This window comes from Drosophila subpulchrella, chromosome 2R, assembly GCF_014743375.2.
Source record: "Drosophila subpulchrella strain 33 F10 #4 breed RU33 chromosome 2R, RU_Dsub_v1.1 Primary Assembly, whole genome shotgun sequence".
Taxonomy (NCBI): Eukaryota; Metazoa; Arthropoda; class Insecta; order Diptera; family Drosophilidae; genus Drosophila; species Drosophila subpulchrella.
The window spans coordinates 9,207,615-9,226,053 of record NC_050611.1 but is presented as its reverse complement, the minus strand read 5'-3'; the positions used below and the strand labels follow the sequence as shown (position 1 = coordinate 9,226,053).

The window sequence follows — 18,439 nt, the reverse complement described above, 5'->3', positions numbered from 1 at the left end:
ATTTTATTATAAATATGCAACTAATAAGCAGAACAATTTTAAATAAATATATCGATAGTATTCATATCAATAAAAGAGATAAGACCTTATTTAATACGCGTTCTTGAAATAAAATGCGATGTTTTGCCTACTTCTTTATTATTTGTCCGTTCTTATTTATGAAAGCTATTAAATAATTATAACATTTCGATTGTAATGTGTAATTTTTTTAATAAGCAAATGATTTAAACTGTATTACTATTTTGCCATTCATTTTTCGAATGTTTCTTTGTTTATTTTAACAATATTATAAAAAATGGAATACCTACTTTATTATAATTTACAAAGACACTCCAATTTATGGATACATTTCGCGCTTTCATTAAACGATTAATCGCATCTTTATTTGTTTTCCTGATTACATTAATAAGTACGTATTTATTTGTCATTTGCGTAATTTACCAAACAAGAGGAAAACATATCACGGAAGTATGAACAAAAAGCCGACATGATTGAGTGTTTCATAAAATAATAAATCCTGTTTAACTAATTACAATTCAAAGGCGATTTGTAGAGGGTGGACTCACATTTAAATATATGAAATGGTTATTGATGTGCTGGAAAATATTTGATTTTTTGCTTGGTGATCAGAGTGCGGCGGCCATTAAACAGGGCCGCAAAGCTAAAGGCCATAAAAAGTCGCAATATGCTGTTGTTTTATTTGATTTACTTTTATTATTGCTATGCCCAAAAAGATACAAGAACGGTGGACCGTTGAAGTATAATGATTTGGCGGGCCAATTTTTGAACATAAAAAAAAGAAAAAAGCAAAATGGTTCTGTGTCGGACATTTATGTGCTAGATTTTATGGCAATTTTGTTTGGGCTAAAACAATAAGAGGGTGTTGGTAGGTCCTTTCTGCACATAAACATATATATATAAACATATATACATATTATACGAGGACAAGCTGAATCGGAATCTGATGCGCATTGTGTGCGAGTGGAGCGAACGCATAATCTAATAATATTTTATGTGGGCAGCATAAAAAGCAGGGCACTTGAGAGTCCGTTGAACTCCCCTTCTTTTCTCTTCTTTTTACTCGAATGTCAAAGGGCAGCGGGATGAGCGCGTCCATTGACCAACAAAGACAGAAAAATCCAAGCCAATTTATTGAAGTTTTTGCCGTTGGCCAAGGGCCATTACGAGCAGAAAGCAAGCGGATATCCAGATATTCAGTTTCTCAGAAATGCGAGTTTTATGATGATGCTTTAAAAACACTCACAAACACACTCACAGCACTCACAACACTCACAACACTCACATAACACACACACACCCCTCCATTAGTGGCGCAATTAACATTCAGATTGCGCATACGCCCTGTATGCTGCACTATTTATTTGTGTGCTTCATTTGCATTTTCATTAGTTTATTATCCAAGGATTTTTACATACACAGGAACTCTTAACGCCCTCCAGGCATTAAAGCCAAATGAGCTGGATATAATGGGCATTACAAGAATCTCTATTAAGATTTTACGATCAAAAAGGGAAATCTCTTGTGAAATATCATTTTCCATTTGCCTTTTTCACTTTCAAGTTGACAAGTGCTCGGCAGTGGATAAAATGATAAGTTAGTCAATCAGTTGATTATAGCCGGCTAAATATAACATCAGCAAGACAAAAGCTTTAGAGAAAGATTTGTGAAATGAATAAATAAAAACGCTAAATGGCCAGAGAGTAAAAATAAACGCCAAGTGAATTGAGAACGCAAAAAAGCCAAGCCAACAAAGCACATATATATCTGATATGATTCCCCCCTCTATTTTATAATATCTCTATATATATGGAGGCTATATATATAGCAATGCCTGTCTGTCTGTGGCTGACACATACCTTTGCCTTTGCATGTGTGTGTGCGTGGGCGTTTGATTGTTATGCGTGTGTGTGTGTTAGCCAAAATGCCATAAGCCCGTGTGACGTCACAACTGTGACGGAGATTCCGCGGGGAAATTATGCCATTGATTAGCCAGCAGCTCATCATTATGACCTTGCTAACGAGAATGATGACGATGCTGATGTGGATAGTGATGATGATGTAGATAGTGATGATGTTGATGCCAGTAATGACGTGTCAAACGGCAGGCGACACACCCCACACTCTGAAAATGGGCACACATATGGCGGAAACTAAAATTGGCTAATGGCCATTTGCACCCATTCCGCTTGCAAGTTCTCCGTTCTCCTACTGTGACATTTTGTGGCCATCTGACAGCCCGAGGAAATGTGCGAAAAATTGGCTTTCAGTTTATGACAATTTGAAAATGTAAGCAGTAGTAATTAGCATACAAATTCAACTAATTAATAAGTAATATCAAAGCATTTTGGTCGTGGATTAGGTACATATATACATACATTGTAATTTAATATAGCATTCTCTATATTTAATATTTTACAGACTATTTTACTTAAGTTTTTTATACGCACCTGGATGACGAACTTTTAACCGACTTTGTAATAGTTCGAAAAAAAGGTTCGACTCACTGATAATAAATTAATGAATAAGTAAATAGGGGAGTGTAGGGTACGGTGACTAACGCGAAAATGATTTATTTTTCTTTAAGAAAGGTTGAAAGTGAATACATATTTAGCTGTACACTTAAAAAAAATGTCTACTTCAGTTCTGGGCTTAAATTGAAAAAATTAAATTGTTCAATTTATAGTTCAAAAAAATAAATCAGAAATAATTGTTTTTTTAGTTACCGGATGCAGAAAAGAAAAAAATAATAATAATTTATTGTAAGCAAATACCGAAAAAACCTACAAATGTTTGTCACGATGCCCTTCTAGGTACTGTTGGAAACACAAACTACGAAGAACTCAAGATCTTATTAATACTTGTTTATATTTATCTGACTTGGTTTTTACAAATCTTTGCTCTGTCAATACTGAAACGTATATAAATTGAATTCGTTTTTTTAATTTTTGCTACCCTGTTTTACTCAAAATAGTCTCTCAAACATATTACGCGAATTCCTAATAACATTATTGTAAATACATTGTCAGCACGATAAGATAAATCGTCTACAATTATTTGGAATTTTTGACGTGACGTAACATTTAATATTTGACGAGTTCGTCACCTTACCCTACACTCCCCTATAAATATTGGTACGACATACTGATAAGATGTAATGTCTGTCTTATGGTTTTCGTCACGCAGAGTTAAAAAATGTATGTTAAAAGAATAACTAAACTCGCTTAAATACTTTTTATAAGACGAACTAAAAATCATATATATTACGATTTAACTTATTGGATTATATATATTTTTTATAACCAAAACTATTTTGCTTTGATTGAAAGTCCATGACATACAGTTTTTAACTTTATAGACTTTTTATAACTTTTTCAAGAACTTTCTTAAGATGAACATAACAAATTTATGTTTAACAGTCAATGTGGCTTATTATATAAATGTTAAATTTATTCTTTGCCTCATGAATTTTTCCAACTTTATATTGACAATTTCATAAAGCGTTTTAAGGGAACTAAAGTTTTCCCAATTCGCTTTCTGCTGTTTTGGACAGGCGTCACAGGACCTCTCTCCGATGGCCACTTAGGATGGCTAAAAATATCATCCAGGATGTACAACCGAGTGTGCGAAAGGTCAAGGGGGTGTGTGAATATGGGAGATAACATTTTAAAGCAATTTAGTTTTCATCGCACACACTCTGCGAAATATATTGATTGCCAATGCCACAATCACGTACGCAGAACCCACGTATTTTTGCGGGGCTCTGTAGATAGTTTGGCACTTACATTGCGAACTCGCAATGCATATGCAAATGCAAAATACGAATGCCATAAATTATGCGTTCGTTTCGCCCCCTGATTGCCCCGCATTATGATGGAAATTACAATTTGTCACCATTTGTTATGTATTGCATATTTTCAGGCAAAATGAATATTGGCATCGCAGCACCGAAATGGGATAAATTGTCGCCGCGCGAGTTTTTGCAGCTGCAGGAGTTGGCCTCATGTAAGTGTAAACGCAGTAAATCAAATTGCACTAATCAAGAACACACATTTACAACGGGGGAAAATGCAAATGATGGCCAATCAGACAGCCCTTTATTTTGCCATTTCGTACTTTTCCTGGCATGGACAGATAGGCCAATTAAAAACTTTTTGTTTACCCTTAAATTTGCCATCAGGCTAACCAACATTTGCTTACACAGGCCGTTTTAAAATATTTAAACTTTAAGTTTTAATACAATTAATTAAAAGGTGACCTCATGTGCTTTAATTAGTAATTAAAAGTTAAGCTTCCGTAAACATTTTAATTAGGCTTTCAGTTCAAAAAATGTTAACTTTTTAATTAGTTGAGAAAATCAAAAAAAGACCTGAATTATATAATTTTTATTTATTTAAGCATAAGTTTATGGCAATATACTTCTTTTAAAATATAAAATTCAATAATTTTTTGGTATTCAAATGTCTTGTAAAATATCCTGGCAATAAGAACTTAAATCAATTTAAAAACAATTTCCATCCAACTGCAATAAAAGAAATTTTCTTTTTCCATTTTAAGAAATATCTTTTTTTTAGCATCTCTTGCTGAGCATATTTTTTTTGCACCTTTTCCTTCACATGCTCAAAAAGAAAGCATAAATTTCCCATCTCTGCCTTTAGATAGATTTACATTTTCGCCTGGCTTGCACTTGCAATTTCAGCAGATTTCTCATGACAGCCAAAGCTCGAGGAGCGCATCTTAAAGAGCGATTTTGTGGCAGCATCCTTTCCACACATCTGCTGCACATCCCCCGAGTTACAGTTATGTCTGACACTGTTTGCATTCTTTGCTGCAGCTGCAAAGCTGTTTGACATGGCAAAGTAGTTTACCTTTGGGTGAGCACTTCGCTCCACTTCATCTCGCCGGTTGCCTGGCAGAGGGAATTTCACGGCACGGCAAATGGGAATGTTGAGCTTACGGATTATGGGATATTACCCAGTTCTCGTGAACTTGGACCACTCCTAAGCCCCACTTGGATGATGGAGTGCCGCGTTTCTGTCAGTGCAGCTGCCAAGGCAATATTCTCTTCAAAATCGAAGAAGCTCGACAAGTATTTCAATATGAAGTGCGTAAATGTATACAATATACAAGTTATTTCATATTAGGATCATAAGTACAAGTTCCAGTGAAAAAATAAGCAGTTAGGTAGTAAATAGTAAGAAGATTCGCTTAACAGATTAAATAAAATCGAAGAGGTATAAATAAAGCATTTAAGGTTCGTCCTGTTTATAGTTTATATTTAAATAGTAAAGTAATACATCCAGTCACGAAATTTAAATCATGAAGATTTCGCTTTGCAGATTAAAAACAAACTCATAGAGATGATAAAGCATACCTCCAATATTAATATTTATATTAAAACCTAAGCTTATAATAATTTAGATTAAATAATGTTTATTTTTCTTGCTTATTTTTCATATTTTTATAATTACCAAAAAAATGTTAAGAAACACAGAAAGTTAAAAGAAATTTTTATCAAAAATTGTTTATTTAATTAAATATTTATAAATCACTTTAGAAAACATTAAAACATCAAAATTTAAAACGAATAATATAACATTACAAGATTATTTTCAAATGTATTCATTTTGATACAAATATTTTTTAAAGTCTTAATATAGTTATTGAGTAAGCAATCAAAAATAGTTGGCTAATTTTTCGTAGGTTCCAAAAGTTTAACCTTCGGTTAATTAAATAAAAATTTCTTTATGACCGTTTTAAAGAGAAGGAACCCCCATACCTTTGGTTGTATCTCCTTCGGCGGCACCCGCATTGTAATTTGAGATTGTGGCCATTCAGGGCGGGGGGCGTGGCCCAGGATATATGTATGTATGTGGGTGCGGCTGCAGGTGCTTATTAGAGTGCGGTTAAACTGTTTTTAGTCTGCGGTGCAGCCCCGAACGAAAGCCATCAAAAGTGTCGGGTGCAGCTGGCTTTTCGTTGCCAGGGAACAGAAACTGCAAACTGGAACTGCAAACTGCTAACTGGAACTGCATTCGAGTGCAGACACTCTGCACAATTGCGGTTCTACACCGGCTTACACACAACTCTCATTAGGTTAATAAAACTCTGGGCGCCAAACATTTCGGTCAGAAGACTCCCCGTGGACTTTATATTCCAGGCATTTTGCAGTAGCATGTCAACTCAACCGGACCAAGTCCAAGTCATCCAGCTCATCCACACCCACCCGCATTTACCTACACGAACCACTTGTTTTCCATTAGTTAATTATACCCACGGCGCTGCAGTTGATCCACCTGGGGGAAAAACACCTGACCACCGGGGCACTTAAGACGTCGATTTAATTCACCTGGCGCCAGTCGAGCGATTGACGTGTGCTACGGCTAAACTGAACTTTGCATAGTCCCCTCACGGCTTACAGGGCTCACCCGGCTCACCTGACTCACCTGGCTCGCCTTACACTCACCTGTATTTGTCTTGATCCTTGCAGATTCCACCCGAAAGCTGCAGGATGTTCTGCGGGAGTTCAGCTCGCCGAGTGCCGCCAGCACGCCCAAATGCATTCCGGATGGGGTAAGTGTTGCCAAAATCCCCTGCTCCGTTCCGCTCCTGTCCTGCAATTAATTGAAAGCGGTTGAGGATGGAGATGGGTATGGGGATGGAGGGCAGGAGCAGGAGCAGGATGGAAAGGGGAGACCCTACTCACAGCACGAGTCAAGGACTCCGTTTGCTTTGCCTCGGGTTGCGTCTTACACTTTAATCCCCAACCAGGCGACTTGGGAAGACCGATGAAAGGCGATTCAGCTAAGCCAGCGGAAGCTCACATGGGTGCACTGAGAGAAATAAATTAATAGGTTTCTGGGAAGCAGGGAAAAATTAAGTTAAAGCATATCTGAAAATATACTTACATGTGTGCACTGCTAAGAACAATTTAAAAGATTTTCAGAAGGCAGGGAAAAAATATTTAATACTTAAAAAATAAAGGTTTTAAATGCCTATAATACAATATATATGAGATGCTTTCCAAATGTTTCACATTCTTGGATACATTTTCTTTTGAATACTTAAAATATTAAAATACTTAAACAGATTTAATTAACCTTTTACTTTAATATTTTTTCTTTTACATACTTATTATATATACTTATTAATCTTTATTATCGTTATTAATATTAGTATTTCTTACTAATTATTAATACAAAAAACATTCTTTTAATCTTATATATAAAATAATTCGAAAATATCTAGGAGACCATAGCAATTTCTAAATTTTCAAAATATTTTTTCTAACGGATATTAAATTACGATACGTTTAGAAAAAGTTACACCAAATATCTTATAAAAGATTCTCATAGGGGAAACTTTTTATATAATATTTAATTGTGATTTAAGCGCTCATATTACCGGTCTCAAAATGGCTTCCTTTTCCACTCCCCGAGAATGGTAAAAATGTTTTTTCCTAGTATGTTCAAACTGACAAGAAGCAGGAACGCATTGAATAGAGATTAAGGGTAGGAGGGGGGAGGTCAGCCAGGTGGGGCGAAAGATTGAAAGTAAATCTTCTTATACGTACAATAAATCACAGACTTTTCAAGTTTACGCCCGAATGCCAAATTGAAATTGAATCCCAACAGAGACAGACAATGTAGCCGGGCACCCTTGTTCCCCGAATGAATATCCTGACAAGTTTATACATACTAAATTAATTTGAAACTGCCTGCAAGGCCATCAATTTGGTTAGAGCAGGAGATACAGGAGATTCAGGAGATACATGGGATTCAGGAGCTTCAGGAGATGGTAGCGGCATAAATTGTTACTCTTTTGTCCAAATGCCCAGATCAGTCTCGGGTTACCAAGGCGACTTGCATAGTAATGTGCATTTTTAATTTGGGAATTTGAAATCATTCAAGCCTGAAGCATATTGCATATGTATGCAAAACGGAAAAACAGTATACGGGTTTTCCTTTTGTTTTGCCAGCGTAACGAAATGGAAAAAGTATAATTAAGTTTCCGTCACTCTGGCCAACCTTCTGGTTGCCCTTCCACATGCTGGACTCGGTACGTGGTGAGTGAATGATTCAAATGGAATTCGCTTTGATATCGAACACCCATCCTGACGGGGACGTTCGAGTACTTCTAGCACTCACTGTTTGTCATGGCACGGAATTTTCCGTTTCGAACGAAAGTAATGCCCGTAAATATTTCAGTGAGTGAAATGAATTGAGATGCCACGAGAGATGTTCTGGCTGCCTGGCAACATTCTTTCCTATTCCATGTAAGCAGCTTAAGTACATGTCCTTCGTCCTCCAACCTCCGACAGCTTTAAGTTTCACTCAGGGATTGCCTTTAAGCCCGACAGCTCCAATTAGCTTAATTAAGAGCAGCTTGTCGTCAGGTGGCGATGAAAAATTATATGTTTTCCGCTGTTTTCCCCCCCCCCCACCAATTATTGGACACTCGATGGGGGCGGGGGAAGTTTTTAAAAAAGAAAGGCTGGGAGAAATGTGATATAGAGCCCATATGGTCATAAATTACAAGCCGAACACTGCGATGCATAATGAATGCAGAGGCCAGATTATGTTCGCCGTGGAGTGGAGTGAAGATGAGTGCCAAATGGCCCGCATGAGCTGCCGTCTGTGCGTATGTGTGATTAGAGCGTGTAATGAATATCACGCATACGCACCGAACGCCCGAAATGTGCTTGAATATTTATTCATTAAGCCACGCGCTCACGCATAGCGTCACATAACGCATCCATGGGGAATCCGGCGGAGATTGAAGCCGGGAAACAGAGGAGGTCATATAAATACTACTGCTTACAGCACTAATTGTGATATTTTCTTTAGGAAAGTTCTTAAAAAATATTTTCTAAATCGTAATCTCATTATGCATTGCAAGTGTATCACATTTGAAAACATCAACTCAATTTAATAGAATAGAATGTAATGTTAAAGCATTTTATAGTATTTATATATTAATTATAAGCTATATAAAGCTAACTTGTGGCCCAATTTACAATGTGTGGTGTTCATTTTAATTTTTATAAAGTCTAAATAAAATCTGTTTAATGTTATTTAAATAAATATTTATTTATAAGCTTTATTAGGCTAATTTATTACCCAATTCACAATTCAAATAAAGTCTATTTAAGTTAGAAACTTAACAAATTGTTATAGAATGAACAAATATTTTTAAAAATGTAAAAGAAAGCGAAATTTAAAATTTTCTTTAATGGTTACATTTGTCCTTTTTATAAATATTATTTTTAACTTTTTCTAAAGTCTCAAGCAAGCATTTCTTTAAAATTAAATTTAATAAGTTAACACTATAAAATATTGCATTTTGAAAATGCACTTGCCTCAACTTTGATAAAATAACTTCTATTCCATGGATTAAAATTGTAATTATTAAACAGTGCTATTACTTAGACCCACATTGTACTTTTATAGAAAGTTACAGAAGGAGGCCCCCTGAAAAGGAGATAAAGAGGGCTCTTCGCACGAGAATCTCGTTGCTCCTTGCTGGCTAAATAAATTTTGCTAACGCAATTCGCGCCATTATTATAGTGCCTGTGTGTGAGTGCGAGTGTGACTGGGTTGTAATTTATGTGTGTGGCCATGGGTGTGCGTATCTGTGTTTGGGTTTTACAATATGCCGATGTATCTCCACTTAGGCGTGTCGCCGCCATTTGCGTTCCCTGGCTTTAAGCAGTTTGCCATCGCAGCTACATAGCTCTATATATGGATATATACATATATAGTAGTAGATGCTGTGTAGTGCCAGCCGACGACACCAGAATAAACCTCCATTTGCCTGTATTCGGTTTCATTATGGCCAAGGAAAGGAGCCAACAGCTAGCAGCCGGCAAACATCCAGCAAGTGGTTGGGTACACAGAGGGAAATCAAATCAGTCTTAATGGTTTTCTATTTATTCCAATTTAACAAAGTCTCTTCTTCTTTGTAAGACGTCCATGACTGCAGTTAAACAAACGTAATACTTTCTAAGACTTGAAATTTTTAACTTGTTAGTAAATGGAAGGAAAGCAACAAAGTGAAATTAATACATATTTTAGTACTAGGCCCAAAACTAAAGCATCCTTTGAGATACTTACCTTTTCCTAAACTTTAAGCTACATTTTTTTTTAAATTATAAATATAGTAATTTTGTTTAATAACTGATTGATCTATATTTATAAGGTATTTTATCAATCAGAACTATTAATTTAAAAAATTGTAATATCATTTACTTTTTTAAAAGTATACTTAAAAAGGCTTGATTCAAATTTGTACTTTTATTATAAAAGTCCAAAAGTATTTGTATTTAAAGACCTTTTAAAACAAATAATTGTTTTCTCGATCCCTTATTTATATGTAAATTATCTTAATTTCAATAAATGTTGTGTATCTTTTTTCCGTGTGAGCCCAAACTTTGGCGTACTCTTAATGTAACCCAGCTCTGGCTCGTTTACTTTGTTTTATGTTTCGAAATTTAAAACGATGCAAAATAGCAGCAGAAGAGGCGGCAGCTCGTGATGGGTCTGATAATAAAGGCAGATATTTCCAGCAGAATAGATGTACTCCCAGTCTCTGGGCCTGACATCCCCATACCAAACTCCTCTGATTATTTCATTACTTGCGACACGAGTCGCTGCCTCTTGCGCAATTAATCGCACACCCATTTCCCTTCTGGGATCCTTCTATCCCTGATTGGCTTTTGTCCTCGAAGGGGAACTTAACCTGGACTTGAAACCGTAACCGAAACCGAAACTGGCAACTGTAAAATCCGTAAAGCTGCCATGGGTCCTACGTCTATCAATGTCACCGAATTCGGAATGCCTGTCAATGTGGCATTGTTGATTCAAGCATTGCGCCGCAGCTGTCAATGTATTGACATTACACGTGGTGTTGACATGTAATTTGCCCCGATACCCATTCAGGGGTTTTCAGTTTTCAGGTCTCGGTTCCATTCTGCATCCATAAAAACATAACACCCCAACCAAAACCCCTTGCCAAATGGCAAATAAAGAGGCGCGCCAGATCCTTGAGGGACATTCCCCGGCACGTACGAACCGAATGGAAATGGAGATGGAAATGGAAGTGGAACCTTTTCCCAGACAGAGCTCGGATTTATGTGGGAATCTTGTGCACTGGACAAATATAAATAAACTGCTGGCTTACGGATGCGCCCACTGGAGAATTATGTATTCCGTGCGCGTTAAAATGAGCTAAATTTTAAAGCAAGAATCTCGGCTAAAGGGTATGAATTTACTTGGTCGGGATATTCGACCTTCAATTAGGCCACAAATTGAAGCGACGCCTCATCCGTCAGCACCATTATTTAGTCGGCAGATAAATGTACTCGCGCTTCACTTGCCACGCAGAAAATCATCTCTGAATATGTCGCAATATGGCGGGCATTTATTAATCATACGCTCCGTTGTCAACGGTTATAAAGCCGCATTCCCTTTCTTTCTGGAAAAATAAAAGAGAAATGCGAGGAGGCCCTCGTTGCAGAATGTTTTTCGCCATAATAACGTCAACATATTATGTTGCATAAGTAGCTCTCGCAGCTCCTCCCCTCGCGCAACCTCAATCTTCTCTGTCACAACAAACCCGATACCACTCGTAAAACTTGGCTGAAAAAGAGGCAATGGTGGTGAAAGTGGAGAAAGAACTATGCAACGAGGAGAGTCCTGCACACATTTCAACTTGTCACTTGTGAAAGGCCTGCGGTAGATTTATTATATGTTCTTGCAGAGGAAAAAAATGGTATAGAGCTAAAGGATCATCACCTCAAAGGGTTTTTTGGGCCTCCTTATTGTTTTTAAGTTTGTGTAAATATTTGGGCTTTAGATTTATTAAGTACTTCTGCTGGGATAATCAATTATAAACAGAGTTACTTAGAAAGGGGAGATGTTTTTCAATCTAAAGGAGCCCAATTTAAGGTACAGCTATTAAATATTTTAGTTCGTTTTTCTTTTCTCGAGTCAAAAATAATCTGAAGTCACTTAATCTAATATATTATATAGTTTCGCATTTTTTTCTTTTAATAAACAAATAGTACCTTAAATACAAGCTAACATATTACAGATAACTTACTTCAAGAATGCAAGTTTAAAAGATAGGAATAAATAACTAAAAAATAGATATTAAATTGTTTTATAAGGAAACAAATTAGTAATTCCTCAGTTTATAACCCTTTTTTGCACATGTTTCGCTTGGAGAATTCAACAAATAAATGTTGGTCCCTGACAACTTATTAAAAACGGACAAGACAAAGGTCCCTCCATAAATTACCGGATGGGCTCGTTTTATTCATACGTTCCAACTCTTTTTCGCAGGACATTGATTTCGATGGGTTCCGGCGCTTCCTGGACGCCTTCCTCGACTGCGAGGCGCCGCTAGACCTGGCCAAGCATTTGTTTGTGTCCTTCCTCAAGCCGAATGTCACCCAGGCCCAGCTGCATGGCCGGGCACTTAATCAAATGGCCGCCATCAGCAGCACGGCCGCCTGTGCCCCGGTCACGTCGCACACGAAGGGTAAGAGGTCGTCCTTGCCACCCAACCATCCATCCACCTCCCTCTTTTGTCACCCCCTTGTGTGCATGTGAATAATTGCTAAACATTTCTTTTGGCCACCCCCACATCTCTCCACATACCAACCGCCTGTAATTAGGCTCCATACCGAACATCAATAGCATTGCCGAGTTCATGCCGCAGTGCAGCGGCAGCGGAGGCGGAGGCGGAGGCACTGGGGGCGTGGCCGGGGTCGAGGGTCACGCACCGACCCGCAGCAGCTTTGTGGACAAAATCCACGGCATCACGGATAAATTACACCACTCACTCGGCGGACATCTCTCGCATGATCCAAGCAAAACGGGTAAGTTGCAGGGGGACCAGAAACACTTTAAAAGAGATATGAGATCATTTATAAGGTTCAGGAACTATGGTACATTTTATATAATATTATAAACTAGTTCTTATAAAGATCCTCTGTTTTACCTTACAACTTTTCCTTTGAAAGATATTCTCCCTTTCTTGAAAATGCATATTACTTTGTTTATTTCCTTACCAAAAATTAAAAACCAAGATATTTCCCAATACAATTTTATATAAGCATCATTTTGAATTTTAAAATTATAAATTAAAAAAAATATTATTTGTTTAAAAAACCTAAAATCTTTGACAAGTTTGCTTGGAAGCAAATACTAATTTTAAAAGATGTACTAATATAGAAAACAATATAAGTAATCTTAAAGAACTTATGAAAAGGTATCCAATATGAGAAAAATGTTCGTAATACCGAAACTAATTTAATTTTAATCAAAAAAATACAAATGTTATACAGCTTTTAAAATATGAGTTTGCTATATTTAAAGGTGTTTGTGTTTGAAATAAGCTTCTCAAAGGCAGAAGAATTGTTTCTAGTAGAGCCAAAAATTATTAGAAATTCGGAGTTAGTGGAGATTATTTTTTTTTAATTTAAGAAACAAATTCTTTCGTTAAGTATATTAAATCTTTTTGAAAACAATTATCTTAAGAGGCACCTATTTCTTTTATTAAAAAAAAATCGAAACCTACTTATATTTTCAAAAATGCAGTGCTAATATTTTGTTAGAGTGAACAGTAGATAGTTCCCTGCCTTCGGGCACGTGTTTGCTATAACCACTTTATTGGCCGGCGTGTTTTGTGTAACAGGCAGCGTCCACCCGATGCTCACCGTGACGCCGAGTCCCTTGGCCAGCGGACCCAGCATGTTCCCGGCCAGCAATCCGGCCCGACGGTCCGTGGACTCCAGTCCCTCGCACTCGGCCACCAACCACTCGCAGATGTCCCGCAACTCCTCCAAGAAGAGCAACAATTCGGTTAATTGCAAAATTGATGGTGAGTATTAATTAGGCAACATCACCCCCCACCCCTTGGAAACTACAATGTGCAAGCGACTTCCAATTAAGACGCTTATTGTGCAATCAGCATGTGATGTGATAGGGGTTTTTGGGCGGGAGAAAGTGAAGGGGAAAGTGGGTCAGCCATCCTGGCAGCTAGAAATGCACTGCCAACTGATTGGCCAGTCAACATGCAAACATATGGGGCGGGTGAACAATTCAAATGCGAAAATTAACCGTCTATGTGCAGAGCGCTTCATTTGTTCGGGAAAAACAAACTTTTGTGATTGCTTTCTGAATGGAGAGCAGCATTTGTTATAATGGTTTTACATCTGAAAGCGGGTAAAATGGCTGTGACTTTAAATGCAAAAGGTGCGATGTGGGAATACAAATATATATATCACCATAACAATGGGTTAGGGTTATATTGTTTGAAAACTCGCACGGAACTAGAACAAGGCAATCTATTCGGAGCTAGTTATTTCTTTGATTTTTTATTTTATGTTTTTTTTAATTAAGATATACATAGTAAAAATTATTATAAAGTCCCATGAACCCAAAATTTAAAATTTGGATTACTAATATTAAGTTACCCATCGTATATTTGATACTATTTTATTAAAAGCCTAATATTTAATTTTATTATTAAATGACATTCTTATTTTTTCTTATCCACAAATCAGTGAATTGGTAAACAAATAACACTCTATTCTTTCTTGTCTACAAAGTGTATATAAAACATACAATTTATATAAACAAAATAAAAATACCATTTAAAATACAATTCTAAAATATCTTTTATTTATTCTCCCTACCCTTAAATACATTTTCATTTTATTTTTTTTATATTTCGATTGGTAATTTATATAAACAAAATAAAAATACCATTTAAAATACAATTCTAAATATCTTTTATTTATTCACCCTACCCTTAAATACATTTTCATTTTATTTTATTTATATTTCAATTTCTAAATAAGCTTTAATATCTCTCCAAAAAAATTTTGCGTAACTGCAGCTCATCCGGATTGCTTACTTAGCTGAACATCCCCGGCTTATTTGCCATTTGCTTAGTTAACTTTCTCGCGAACTTGCTAATTAGGGGAGTGAGTGCATAAGGCAAAAATCAGCAGGGAGGGAAAACAAGGCAGACATTCGGTAATTCATGAGTTCATAAATTATGGTCCAAGGACCAATGCCGCCCAAGCTGCAGTCCTTAGAAAAGACGAAACTTGGCACCGGAAGTCAGTCCTCTTCCTCTTCCCACCCTCTTCCGCTTTCCTTAAAACAACAACAAAGAAAAGCTAAAAAAAAACATAAAACTGAGCAACTCTTGTCTCAGAGATCGTGTCGTAAATCAACGCCCAATTAGAAACATTTTTGCATTCACGAAGTCGCAACTCGTAAAATGCGAAGCCTGCGTTAAATTAACATTTATTGCTCTACCTCACACATACAGAGAAACGCGCCAGGACACTCTCACGCACACAGACACAGCCCGAGGCGCACTTGCGGCCTGAAAGTATGCAGCTGAATTTTTTCGCTTTTTTTTTGGCGCCCCCGTTTTGTTTCCCTTTTTGCTTTCATTCATTTCGCTTCGTTTGAAATGTGTACGAGAATGATTAATGAACGTAAATTTCTCCTTTTTTTCCCTCGTTTTTTCGCCCTTTGTTGCTGGCCAACAGTTTTACGCATTTTGCCAGCAATTGGAAGGCATTGTTCTGAAAGTTCAGAGGGCGGAGTACACAGCAAAAAAAAAGACAATTTTTACTACCACTTTGCTAAATTAAAGTCTATGCTGAGAAAAATACTAATATAATAAATAAATAAAAAAAAATTTTTTAAGAGGACTAAAAGGACTTATTTTTATTGTTATTATAACTTCAACATATTAAAAATATGTTATAGCGGTGACCTTTATATCGAACGCTTTGAGTCCAGAAATATATAGAGAAAGGAAAAAGCCAAGACCAAATAATCTGAAGTTAAGAATTCGTCTTCACCCTTATTCGAAAAAAAGCGTTCTTGAAATCAAGAAGAAAACGTTCTCAATATCGTTTTACGAGACGAATGGGGCCAAGATCAATTGATCTGACATAAACATATTGTAGTCCCACTTATTTGAGGAAAAACGTTCTTGAAATCAAGAAGAAAGTACTCGCCATAATGATTTCGAGATAAAGCGTTCTTGAAATTGAAGTAAAAGTAGTCTCAATTTCATTTTGAAAGTCTTAACACACTATTACCTAGTCTTGCAAACAGAGAACTTTTGGTTCTTGATTGTGAATTTAACGCCCTTTTCTAATTGAAGAAACAGTTTTTGTGGGTGCGAACAATTTCTTAAAATTAATATTTTTTAAGATATTTTTTTCCTCTGCAGTAAATTGCGCAAAAGGCAAAAGGACGAGGCCCAGACAGGAATTTCCTATTAGCATTATATATTAAGTACAACAAGGGCCTCGCTTCCTTCCTTCGAGTGTATATGTGTGTGTGTTTGAGCGCCTTAAGCGCTAATTGGATTAGTTTTGCTTTGCTTTTTGTATTCCGCCCGCCTCTGTGTGTGTGTGAATTAAATTTATCAGTAGTCCAAATGTAGGCCGGCAAATAAGTTGACATTGATCCTGCACACACACACACACACACTGAGCCTGTTTGCACAACTTCCCTTGCACTCATCGCGAAACCAAGAGCCTCATTTAGTTATTAAGAAGAAGGGCCAATATTAGCATTGTATGCGGTATACACATATCTATGGATTTTAATTTATTGCCCACAAAGGCTCCGACATTGGGCAAACATAATTAGCTAAAATACAATCATCTCCATGTCTTTTCCCGGCTGTTTGTCTAACTCAGAAGGAAACTCCCTTACTGCCTGTGCATTAACATATAAATTACCACATCAACGGCACACACGCAAATGGCCTGTCAAAATAATAAAAGAGGGAAATCATTCATATTCCCAAAGAACCCAGAACAGAGAGAAAGTTCTTTTGAAAATTTCTAAACAATTTGCTGGGCGCTTTGATTTTAATTCATTATGTAATTACGTGCGCTGATATTGGAGAAGGAGAGCAAATAAAAAAAAAGGTGAATAAATTTGTAATTATGGAAAAACAAAGTTAAACGAGCTAAAAGTATCTGAAGCATAAGATGAGAAAAGTTTTGGGTCGCAGGCTCAAAGCATTAAGGCCAAGTACTGGAAAACAAAGTGAGGCAGCGAGTTTTCCGGTAGCCAGGAGTTCATTAAGAGCCATAACGATTGGCTGCTGGCTTTTTTGGCCCGGTCAAATGTCGGCAATTAACATTAAGCATAATGGGCCTGTCAGCTGTCGATGGCATTAAGAATAATGAGGGGCCGCCCCCTCAGTGTGTGTCACTCGTAGAGAAGAGCACTTAATGAATGCACTTTCACATGCGTTTTTCCACCCACTCACTCACTCAACCCTCTTTCACTTGCAGCTGACATTAAGCTCCTGGCGCGAAAACTTTCCCACTTTGATCCGCTGACACTCAAGGTTCCGCTGAAGGATGTCGTCTGCTATTTATCACTGCTCGAGGCCGGACGCCCGGAGGATAAGTTGGAATGTAAGATTGACCCACCCAGCAACCTTTTCCATTCGGCTTCGTCCTTATTATACCCGTTACTTGTGGAGTAAAAGGGAATACTAGATTCGTCGGGAAGTATGTAACAGGTAGAAGAAAGTAGAAGACCCTATGAAGTATATATAATTAGAATGTCTGTCTGTTTGTCCGTATGAACGCTAAGATCTTGAAAACTATAAAAGATATAAAGTTTGGATTTGGCTTGCAGATTCTTGAGGCCGTAAAATGGTAACTGAGAATTTGTTCTAATTATCAATACCCATCTACATGCCAAAAATGGTTCCAATCGGACCATTCATTAAAAAGTTATAAGCAAATAAAGTGAGCCATCTCGGAAACAGCAGATTTGCTGCAGGCATATCGCCATCTCCCTCGCACTTCCTTCAGTTGAGTAACGGGTATCTTAAAGGCGAGACCGTCGGCTATAGCACTCTTTCTTATTCATTACTTATTCATTGCATTTGCAGTCATGTTCCGGCTCTACGACACAGATAGCAACGGAGTCCTGGACACCGCCGAAATGGACGCCATTGTCAATCAGATGATGGCCGTGGCCGAATATCTCGGCTGGGATGTCAGCGAACTGCGTCCGGTGAGTGCGCCGCTTAAGTCCGGCTTACATTAAAAACTCATTACGCGATTGCAATTGCAATTGCAATTGTGCAATCGATGCACAGCCCAAATCCACTTACAACACCCACTGTATATCCACTCTGTACATCCACTCTATCAGTCGTTTGGCGGTCACGAATCCCGAAACCCGTTCAACTACTCATTGACCCAATCCAATCCATTCCAATAAAACTTTTTCAATTACTTACGAACATTTTCAGCAGCAAACACAACAAAGCACCAAACAAAACACAACGGGAAAAAACACTCGAAATTAATTTCTCTTTATTGTTTGGACTTTATACTTCGGCGATAGTC

The 18,439-nt window shown here is 37.2% G+C and overlaps 1 protein-coding gene across 2 annotated transcripts in view; it reads left to right on the top strand.

Annotated features, from left to right (window-relative positions):
- The window catches only part of LOC119549209 (diacylglycerol kinase 1), a 56,194-nt gene that overhangs the window by 15,026 nt on the left and 22,729 nt on the right, over positions 1–18,439 (top strand). For both annotated transcript variants that reach the window (XM_037857057.1, XM_037857058.1), the window contains exons 3-9: positions 3,940–4,023; positions 6,509–6,591; positions 12,360–12,558; positions 12,695–12,898; positions 13,717–13,902; positions 17,366–17,491; positions 17,977–18,101. In XM_037857057.1, coding sequence (XP_037712985.1) covers positions 3,945–4,023; positions 6,509–6,591; positions 12,360–12,558; positions 12,695–12,898; positions 13,717–13,902; positions 17,366–17,491; positions 17,977–18,101 — 1,002 coding nt within the window. In that variant the 5' untranslated portion in view covers positions 3,940–3,944. The remainder of the gene's footprint in view (positions 1–3,939; positions 4,024–6,508; positions 6,592–12,359; positions 12,559–12,694; positions 12,899–13,716; positions 13,903–17,365; positions 17,492–17,976; positions 18,102–18,439) is intronic.